Genomic DNA, 11,375 nt, shown 5'->3' with positions numbered 1-11,375 from the left:
TGCCATGTGTCACCTTGCTGTACAGTGACGGAGACCCAGAGTTCCTGTGATCTTAATTGGGCCTGCTACAGAAAAATCAAAACCAAACACAATGGGAAGCCTGGAGACACAAAGAGGAGAGTCCTAGGAGAATCTCTTGCTTCTTTGAGTCGAGATGAGGCACTGGGAGACAGCCAAGTCTCTGAACAGCTCCACCCGCTGGCAGTACATTGTCACTCTAGACTAGAGGGAGAGGAAACTCCATCCTTGGAAAATGAGGAACTCAGTTATAATAGAGCATCAGGTGCCCAAGAGGAAAAAATCCCCATTGACCTCACTGGATGCAGATTTAGGCCAGTGTTGAATGCAATCAAAAATCCCACGCTAACTGGAGGAATTGGCATCATGTGTTCGCCTGGCTTAAAAAAAAAAAAATCTTCCTTTATCCCCTCCCCTCCCATGATCAGTTCTCTCTTTTGAGTCACCCGTATTTGTAACAATGCTAGGTCCCGGTCTCGTTTCCAGATTTGCAAATAATGTAAGCAGCAGCATTTTGATACGATGTATTTATATTTACATGGACTATGCTGATCATACATATTAGAAACAATAAAAAAAGAAGTTAACTAAAATGTACATCATACACTTGTGTATATATATATTTTTTACACAGAGGTAAAAAGGCTTATAAAAAATCAATACAACAGGGTTTTAACTTTTAGTATACAGATACATTATGGATGTAGGCTTCAGGCACTTTCATTTGTTAATGTGAGCAATAGCTTGAAAAAAACCTCTTCACAACCGAAAAAAATTTTGGTTAATGTTTTGTTACCACAGATACAAAAATAAAATCTGGAGAATGTCTCTCAAATGATTGATGTCAGTATTGCAAAGCTGACTGGGAAAACACGACACACTGTTCAGCTGCAGTGTGGAGACCAATGAGAAATATTTACAAAGAACGCCTCCATTTTCTACCCTTGTGCCCTTACACCATTGCCTTCACAATCCAAAGAAAATGTGTAACAAGATCTACAAGTATTACAAAAACCAAGAGGGGAAAGGAAGAGGGATTTTTAAAAAGACGACATACATAAAGGCTTGGAGTATGTCTGATTTAGTTAAATAAATAGGGGCACTTAATAGAGACTTGACAAAAAACTGTAAGATCTCTTCGTAGTGTTGTGCTTTGTAGAGGCAAGACCTTACAGATGTTTGTTTATATGAGGCTGGCTTGATGTTTACTAGACATCATTGAGAGATTTGTCATTTGCGATCAGGCACAAAATATTTATATTCCATTCAGTGAACCCAGACACATTACACCAAGAGCAAAAATCCCTCCCTTTCTATTATCATTCCATTTTTTTTGAACCTAAACCCAGCAACTGCTGCAAATTAAGTTTACCAAACTCTACAGTCTATAAGCACGTTGCATAATTAACGGATGGTTTACAAAAAGCTGTGATTAACTCTCAGAGGAACATTCCAACTCGAAAGAATGGCAAGCATTTCTTAAATCTATTTGGCAAAAATAAAAAGTTCCTTTCCTTTAAGACTGATGTCAATGTGCAATAAGAGGGAGGGAAGGGGCATGCATCCACTGGCAATTTACTGCAGAAAAAAATTATGGCAGGAACAGCAGTGCCAGCTTTGACAAGCCAATCCCTAGCTGCCTCAAAATATTCAGATTGTACTATGCTAGTTATAGCTAACTGATCTAAATCTTTTTTGTTTTTTTTTTAATAAAAATTATTTGGCTATTCCTTGTAATATATTAGAAAAATACTCTTTTCCCAGCTAATTACAAGCCTTGTACACAAGACATGACAGTAACATTTTTTTTTTTTTTAAAGTATTCTCATCTTGCTGTACGCATAACACAACTCTCAGGATCCACTTTCAGTATCTGGGTGGTGAGCTGGGAGGAGAAGGGTGTAGGAGACACTTTGGCCCCAATCGCACAAACACTTACTCATATGATGAACTTTACACCTGTGAGTAAGTGCTTCTAAAGTCAACGGGACTACTCACATGTATAAAAGCAGCACATGCATAAGCATTTACAGGGTCAGGTCCTTAGTCAGGAAATGGGAGTGGTAGTTATATGTAGGCTTTTTATTTTAAATACATATTCCGAGTTACTCTAACATGTGGATTTCATTGTGAATGTAAAATTCTCATGCACATGTATTTATTCTATAGAACAAAATTTAATTTAAAAATATATTTTTTCTGCATAATCCACCACTTGTTCAATGTTTCTCAAAATCACAATGGGTTATGCTACTACTTTTGTGGTTGCACTGGCTATCTTGTTAATTCTTTGCATAACAACGAGAAGAATTTTTATTCAGCTGAAATATTAGTGTTTTAGTCTCAAATAAAGACATAGCAGGGTAATGAAAAGCTCCTTCCCGTTATGTAGAATTCCAAAACTAAAGTTTTATTTGCAAAATTATTTAAGAAAAAAGCCTAAATTTAAATTTCCCTTTCAAGTATTGATCTGAAATGAATGCAGTTTGGAGGACTTTCAGATTCTCAAAAGTTAACTGAAATTAAGGCTCATTTCCCACATTCAGTTAATATTTGAAATTTAACATCAGAGAAATAATTTAAGATGTCTGACAAAAGAAATGATTATGGACTCTAACGAGAAACTGCAGCTTACATGAATATTTTGGCTTTAGAAAACAAACAGTGACAGCAATACTGTGTTGTGGTACAAGTTTGTTACTAGAACACCTTCTATACATACAATAACTGATCGCAGGTTAAAATACTTTCTGGGTGGGATTTCATTCCATTACGTTATATTTCTCAAAGTGCCGATGCTTGCTACGTCTAGATGGTACTGCTCAAGGCAAGCTACGGCAAGACAGATCCATATTAGAGATGTTCTAAAATCCACCACCATCCACAGTTCATATCTCAGAGTCCTTTTAACTGAAAAAATATAAACATGTACACGACATTCTGTTCGATTACAGATTAATAATACAAAAGTCTATGCTGTAAGTTAGTTTGTTAGAACACTTGAAGAGCAAATCAATGCAGAGTGGCCCATGAAAAACCAAACATAAATGATCCAAGTGGTTTCTGGACTCTGTTGGGCACACAGGCTGCATCAAAATATAAAGGATTTGAATGCTCCAAACCAACGTGCTCCTTAACTACAGGGAAAGCATAACACAATTTAAACTTGTGTGTAGTCATCCAGCTGCTTTGTGTTTCCCACCACAGCACCTGCACATAACCCCACAGTGGTAACAAGCCCGAAGGGGCAAGTAACAGCACATACATGGGGCAAAGAAAGACAAGGCGATAAGGGCCATCCACCGGAGGCAAAACTTTTCATCACTGGTGTCACATGAACAAGGGTCTGTATAGTCTCCTTCTGGATCAGACATACAGTGATACAGCATACTGTCCGCACACCACATACAGCTGACTCGACGGATGCAACTTCTGACGCGGTCTGGTGCGTCCTGACACTGACCCCGCCTATTTTCCTCATGATTGAATATGTCCCTGCAATACACGCACCGCGATCTCTCTCCATCTTCCTTCCGTCTTGGTTTGAACTTGACAGGCTGAGTCTTTATCGCAGCACCCTTTATATCTTCACCCGGGTCAAAGTCTGAGCTGTCTACGTAAGGATAATTGTAATCGTGTTTTGAGGCATCACTTTTGGCAAAACGTACGTACGAGTCCACATCATCAGCGTCGATGTACTTCCCTCGTGACGGGGCATGGCGGTAGTCCTCATAACCTGTCATCCAAATCTTTTCCCGAGGGTTAATGCGCACTATCTCCTCATCATCATCTGGAAAGCTGACGTGTCGATAGGACCTTTGTATTGACTGCTGGAGAAAAGGCAAACAGTTAATTTTTCTATCAAGAACTGGCAGAGACTTCTGACATTTTTGATCAAGTGCTACTAAGCATCAGTAGTGCATTTGGGAAATAAATTTTAATCAGTGTTTTCTTCGTTTTTTTAAAATTTATCTTGATCACACACATTATTAAAATGATAAAATTAACTTAATTTTCTTTTTTTTTGTATGCTACTAAACTGTGATTAACAAAATAGACAAACCACTTTCACTTTATACTGTGCTTCACTTTCTGCACTAGCATGGTGGTAACAAGCTTTTACATGCTGTGACCCTACGTGGCAACAGAAAATAGCTTCAGAACCTGCATCCCATCTAGACATAAGGAAAGGCATGCTGCTCACTATGCCCCCTCTCACATGTACAATATGCACATATTTGTAACCACCACAGGGACAGAGTCCCAGATTAAGAATCCACATGCCAGCCCAATGCTGCAGTTGTCTGTTGCAGACAGCACAGGTGAGCGTTCAAATTCCAATTTTTTTAAAAAACCCAACCTCCTCTTCACTGAAAACTTTTAAAAACAAAATTCATAAGTCTCTTAATATCAGACTATTTAAGAACTTGATGCTTGAACTTTCTCACAGTATCCCTTTAAGTAAGCAGCAATTAATAAGAAGCTCACTTGTTCTAGTTGGTAGTGGTCAGAGCTATACTGGTCGTGAACGTGACCATGAGTGCAAATTCTGCGATGTTCGCAGGGTGTGGGAGAGGCTAGTATCCGCAGAGGCTGTTCCCTTTTTTGAGAAGAATTAGAAGAGCTGTCTGTAGCATTCTATTTTAAAAGGGAAGGAAAAGATAATTAATTCATACAGCCATATATTACTGCATATAGCTTTGAGATACATGCAGGAACTCAGGTATCGGCAATATTGGCAACACAAAAAAGCAGACACCATTATACAGGTAATCTGCCCCTAAATTCTAGAAAAAAGCAGATGGATCTATATGTAGGTCACAGAAGTTGCTACCACAGACAGAAAATACAATATGCCATAGCCTATGAGTGCTTGGTGAGAGAACACAATTTCTATTTGCCTGGTATGTTATTTGTTGTAATGTACATTAGAAAGCAGGATGTTCATGCTATAACTCCTTCTGGATGGCAAAAATTAGCTGATTGCATCATTTAAAGGAATTTAAATAGGACGCAATCAGACAATGTTAGGTGTGACTAACTGATTTATGCACACAGACTAGATAGTCAGGCTGCAGAAGATTTAGTAATGGTCTTTTGCAGGTTTAAAAAAAAGTCAATTGGAACCTTCTTTGCAGTTCTCTAAGCATTTGCCTAACACTAATGGGTCACAAACTACTTACATAGAATGATCAACTTTTTAAGCTGTTTTTTTTGAAGTTCTCACCAATCTCAAAATTCAGTGAATATTCTTTAATTTTCAAAAGATACGTCCAGTGTTCTTCTAGCCCAGATCTTGCCTAGAGTCTTGAAGTTTTTTGGGTCTGATACTACTGCATCACTGCGTTGCAATGAGTATCTCAACAAATGGGTGATACATCATGTACTGCCATCAAGATCTATCACAAGACCTGCAGCTTCATATTAAGATTATTTCTCCCGCAAGAGAAATCCCAAGGGGTCTTAACCAGCATCTCTATTTGATCATAGATTTGAGGATATAACAAATAACTTCATGTGCAATCTTGATTGAGAACTCTGAATCTGATGTGCAAACAATATGCCCACCATATTGATGCAGACCATCCATTGAGCCTGTTTCAGAAACTGGTCCAACTTTTCACCTGTACCATAAATAATCCAGAGTGTGATTTATTTAACAAGTTCTCTTCCACTTGCATGAAATCCTTCATTGTATCAGCACTGAAACTGGCAGAAGTGCCCGTACACCTCACTGCACCTGTTGGCACCCCTGCCAAGAAGTACTGGGAGCGTGGAAGGAACGGATGGCAAGAGAAGTCACAAACATTGCCTAGATACCAACGAGAAACACTGTACTGTTGCATAAGCCTGGAGTTGTATTGATGCAGGTGTCTTGAAGTGTCAGAGAAAAATCCCTGCAGGATAACAATCCACGGCCAACAAGAGTATGAAGCTGTTAATTAGTATATAGCCCATCACCATTTTTTTGCCTCCCATGATGCTACGGCATATGATTTTAAAAAGCATTTTATGCTGCAACTGATGTACGAGCTGGGATTTCTGTTGCTTGTGCGCTAGCAGTCTTCCCTCTCACTTCAGTCCCTGCATGCCACCAGTACGCTTCTTGGGGATGCGTTTAGAGAAATGTGTGCCTCTGGGGCCATTTCACAAAAAGTGGCGGAAAAGCGTGCTACACCATTCCAAAGCATCGCTAGAGAGGTCTGTAGGAGGATCAATATTCTTCCTCAGAGCCATCTAAAACGAGTTCAGTTCCATTAGTTCATGAAGGTAGACCGTCAAACCTGAAACTGAAGGAGGCAACACTCTGTCCACAACGCGAGTATACATATCAGTACTCCCCTACCTTCACTCATCTCAAACACTAGGACTGCTGAAGAAGTTGAACTGCTAACCCCATGGCACAGTCCCATGACAATCATTGGTGACCAAGAAATCCCAGGCTGTTTCAGGCTTGTTATCCACATGGATGCTGAAGTCACCAAGCACAATTATTAAATACGGGGTAAGTGAAAATGTGAGTTACCCACATTTATAAAAGGAGCGTGCGTATAATGTGTCAGATACGGCTGGTGGGGAAGAAAATACAAATTATCCAGTTTCTGTGTGAAAAGATCTCTATTATAGCACTGCAGTAGGTTTGCTTAAAAAAAAAATGCTTAACTTACATTTCCTTCTCAGAATTTGAGACGTTCCTTTTTCAAATGACTTCGTCATTTACAATTTTAAAAGCCTAGTCAATATATGTCATTAGTGAAGAGCAGTGTGTTAATCATTTACTACAGTCCATTTCCCACTAAATGTGTTTGTTGCTCAAGAATGGCTAATCAGGTGTCTGAGTAATATCCTGAGATAAGCACTGATCACAGAACAAGATGAGAAAAGACTACTTCCCAACAGTGACAAAACTGGACTGGTCACCTTGCCTCTGCTGGCTTTTCAAAATAGTTTCACCATTTGTTATGCAATATACAGGATGACTATATAAAGAAATTTGAAAGATTCATGCTGAAAATATGAAGCAATGCAATTTGAGGCAGGGTCAGAAGTCAGTTGCTCAAGGGAAGTAATGAAAGCCTTACCACTTGGGATTTTTAAAAGCAGACTGAATAGGGCACTAAGAAGTGTACTGTCAAGAATGATTCTTGAATGATACAATAAGCCTTTCTAGATTTTATGATTCCACAAAATAAAGTAATCATGCTTTTAAAGTTAGTCAGGAGATACACGAATAATAGCCTAAACATAATCTGAATCTATATTACATTAGCTTGGTCGTCGTCTTTTTTTTTTTTTAAGCATAAAACAAACATCACTAGCTGACCAATTCTCTGTGTTGCTTTATATTGCTTTGCTCACTTCCCTGTGTTATGCAATCCCATCTGCTGAATCAACCATGTTTAGTTTGGAATGTGGGTGGAGACAGAACCACTCTCTCATATCCCCTTCTCTCCGCCCATCTCACGCTTGCCGCTGAAGTGTCCCAGAGCCCCACCAGCCACCACCATTCTCAGACAGCAGGAAGATGCATGGAGACAGTCCAACATCTTTCCCCAGCCTCCCTTTTCACGTTGGGAAGGATGAGCAAAACTAATCATTCCTTTTCTTAAGCGAGTTATTCCTCTTCCCACCAACCTCCAAGTATCCACAGGGATGGGGGGACTTCTCCTCTCACCAGCAGCAGTGGTGTTTTGGAGAGCCACTCTTTGAGGCTCCAGAGAGAGAGAGAGTGTATGTGTGTGTGTGTGTGTAGTCAAGTGAGTTATAGTTTTGCATGTGTTTGAACTTGTACTGATGCAGCTGCCTTAAAGTGTCAGAAAAAGACTATCACTGCAGGATAACACAAAAGATGGGTGCACAACAGGGTGAAGAAGGATGACTGCACAGCTAACATCCTCTAGAGAGAGTAATTTTGAGGCCTGTGCAGAGCTGCAGAGCCAACTGATCTTCATTCCCAAACAGGAGCAATAGTGATCAATCATTAGGACAATGTATCCTGCTCTCCCAGGGAGAGGCTATTTAAGCAGTAGGGCTGGTGAGGAGGGACAAAGACCTAACAGGTCAGGAGATGCCAAGTTCTCTTGATTGACAGCTTCCTCCAACCACCTACACATCTGTGAGGATCTTCTATGTGGAATCTACCCCTTTGTGTATTTACTATAGTCAGATGCACTAATTTAAGGGGAGTAGCACAAGCTATTTCTTCTTATATGACTCTCTTTATCCAGTTGGATCATTGGGGAAAAAAAATTGAAATGGCAACACCATGGAAGAAAAACCACAATATCTGGGCACATAAAATAAACGATCAGACAACTATTGGATTAAGTTTGTGTCTGCAGAGAAACTGCAGACAATCCCTCTGGTTTACACTATTTTAATGTGTGTAGTTTGTGCACAATTTCAATAGCTCAATTGGGGTGCAACCATCTTTCCAATGAATTCATGAGATGTCATTCTCCCAAGATTCCTTCAGTTAAATCTTATAAGAGCAAGTCCCCAAGTTGGGATGAAGCTCTCAGGAAAAGACAAGTGCCTTTGCACTTTTGATTTTGGTAGAAGTGAGGGGAGAAGAAAATACTTTCTTCTTGTGTCATAACACACCAGTTCCTCCCTCATCAATGAGATTTTACATACATAACCCCCACCCACCAAGAAATATTTTGCAGGATCAGATTTTCAAGTCACATCTAACATTGTATTTGTTGTGCTTGTAAAAAGGCCAGGTTGAAAATCCCTTGAGAATTTGGGCTGTAAAGTGAGAGAATAAAAAAAAAAAAATTAAAAAAAGTTAAAATTATAAAATGATTTCTTGTGAACACAGGCAAACTGAAGTGACAAAAAACCAAAACTAGTCAAAGAACACATTTTTGCGAAGAACTTGTAAGGTAAGTGGTTATTGGATAACCCTGAAAGCGATGCTGCATAAGGACAGATTTAAGAAAAAGACTGTACATTTAAAAAATATCACTACACAACTGCGGTAATACACAGAAACCTGAAGCAAATGTGAGATTGTCTTTCCACGGAGTTCAGAGAAGATTTGAGTGTACACAGATAACTGTGGTTACAGTAAGCCTGGGTTAGGATTTTCTAAAACAGGAATAGGACTACAATTTCTTAAATGATTGGACAGTTTCCTAGTCACTATTTATACAAATAGCAAAATATAAGTTTAGCAAGTTAGTTTTAATGTTACCTTTTTGTTTGTTGGAGTGGTAACATATAGTGGCAAGATTACTCCCATGACTGTGCTGTGTTAAATCAGCATAACTTAATGCAATGTTTACATGGATTCTATGCACAAAATCTTCTGATTAAACTGCATCTTAGTCTGCTTCTGGTATTATTAAGTTCTCTCTTATGTTGTACAAGGCTTGATTAAGACTCCCTCACACTACTAGCATGGTAGAAGGGGACTTAGTATATATGAGAATCAGGCGCATGAGCAGTTTAATTAGAATGGTACATGGTGTCAAATGTGCATAGAGTAAAAGCTCTGAGTTTTTTCTGTGTTCTTTAAATACTCTTGACTAATTGTCACTGATACAAGGTGTCAGACATGTCTCTTAAAAGCAGAGGACAGAATAGAGTTTTCACAACAGAAAAAGAAATTTTAATGTCAACAAATTTTAAAGTAAGAAATTTGTGAATTAAAGCCACCATTGTAATACGATCTATAATCATCTTGTATGTTCTCATATCCTGGACACATTTGGTAAGGAAAGGTCTCACTTTCTAACTTTCAAGAAGTTGATATAAAAGGAGTAGTGAAAAAAGTTATATGGGATGTTATTCAGTTATATGGGAAGTTATGCTGACAACAATGGCTAAAGCTATCGCATGTTACAGTGATGAGTGCGGTACAACCACCTAGACAGAAAAGAATGTTCTTTCAGCCTACAAGTTCTGTTTATGAGACTCCGGAGAGTCTCTCGTTATTTGGGCATCTTTTCTTTGTGCCTTGCCTCTGCCTTAATAGATTTCTCTTTAGTAAGATTAACTAGATTATTTCACTGGGAACATGGACATTGTCATGTACCTTAAAAATCACACCCCTTTCCTCTTCAAAATCTTTGGTGGTTGTTTAACTTAACCCTCTGTGCAAAGAAGGAGAGCCTGCCCTTGTGAGGAGGGGTACTTACTGCATGGTAACAAGCTTTGTAGTGTTGCCACACTGCATCGTTAGTATATTAGTAAGTGCACAAGCAAGTACTTTCAGTAATTAATTTTTTCAGGCCTCGAAAGAGCGTTCTGGTGACAGCTTATGACAGTCTGTAGAATCAAGAGCTGAGTCTGCATGTTCTCATTTACAGAGATCTGCTTCAAGATTAGCAAAGACACCCCTTTTAGAGCTGATGGTAGGACAGGCCTTTTCAGGTGACTAAACACCCAATGTTACTTACAGGCTTATCTTTCAGAAATCTGTATAAACACTACCAAGGCAAGAGGAACTAATTGGGAAAAGAGCACTCGTGGGCGTGCACACACGCACAAGCAATGAGTAACTTTGTTCTGTGTCCATCTGCTGGTAGGAGCATATAACACGAGAGAATTCTACAAAACTAGCTATTTGATAGCAACTGTCATTCCAAGAAAACCTGGAATTAAAAAACCTTAAACAAAACCAAGTTAACTGAGCTAAAAAATTGTGCATCCACCCCCACGTTAAAGGGTTTGCTCTTTATAACTTTTTAAAAAAAACCATGAATTCAGCTGCACACAGTTCATCAGACTGAACTGATACTTTAAGTCAATAAGAGGGTCATTTATTTAATTATAACTATCCACATTATTTTAGCTGGAATCCATCACCAAAATAGAACTCAACAGCTGATGCAAACTTTTTAAATTCTCTCACTGCATGCCTTGCAAATATGTTAAGCTTTGTTTAAAAAGGCAGTAGTATTTATTTATTACGAACTTATCTTTTTGCAGAAATAAGCAGAGGATGAAGTAACCGCCTACTTATAATCACTCCTGATTTGATTTTCATAAAACATTTACAAGATGCAGGGAAATCAGGTCCTTGACAAATCTCATGAAGCAGGTAGATGAGGGAGGAGGGTTATTAGATGCAGTCGTTTACAATGGATTTCTACACTATACAGAGTTAAATTTTCAGTCCCCCACACTCAGATAAGCTGATGACACGTATTCTTCCTCTCCATCTATTAGCAATACGTTTCCATAGAAAAAGTTGATTACCATGAAATATTACAGTAACCCTCTTCCACTTCCTTAGTGAACCACACTAAAAGAAGAAGAGGATTGAATGGAAGTGTTTGCTCTAGGTTTTAAAAAAATTTTTTTGTTTGGTTGCTGACTCATCAAAACACATTCATTGTTTAGTTTTA

The 11,375-nt window shown here is 38.7% G+C and overlaps 1 protein-coding gene across 2 annotated transcripts in view; it reads right to left on the bottom strand.

Annotated features, from left to right (window-relative positions):
• Window positions 1-526: 526 nt before the first annotated feature.
• SPRED2 (sprouty related EVH1 domain containing 2) overlaps window positions 527-11,375 on the bottom strand; it is an 83,561-nt gene continuing 72,712 nt past the window's right edge. The window contains exons 5-6 of one of the 2 annotated variants that reach the window (XM_077814022.1): window positions 4,507-4,656; window positions 527-3,848 (exon numbers count right to left, since the gene is read on the bottom strand). In XM_077814022.1, the coding sequence (XP_077670148.1) occupies window positions 3,195-3,848; window positions 4,507-4,656 (804 nt within the window). In that variant the 3' untranslated portion in view covers window positions 527-3,194. The remainder of the gene's footprint in view (window positions 3,849-4,506; window positions 4,657-11,375) is intronic. The other variant, XM_077814023.1, reaches the window with a different exon arrangement.

This window comes from Eretmochelys imbricata, chromosome 3 (assembly GCF_965152235.1).
Source record: "Eretmochelys imbricata isolate rEreImb1 chromosome 3, rEreImb1.hap1, whole genome shotgun sequence".
NCBI classification, from domain to species: domain Eukaryota; kingdom Metazoa; phylum Chordata; order Testudines; family Cheloniidae; genus Eretmochelys; species Eretmochelys imbricata.
Note: the sequence above shows the minus strand (reverse complement) of the source record. Positions and strands in the feature narration are given on the sequence as shown.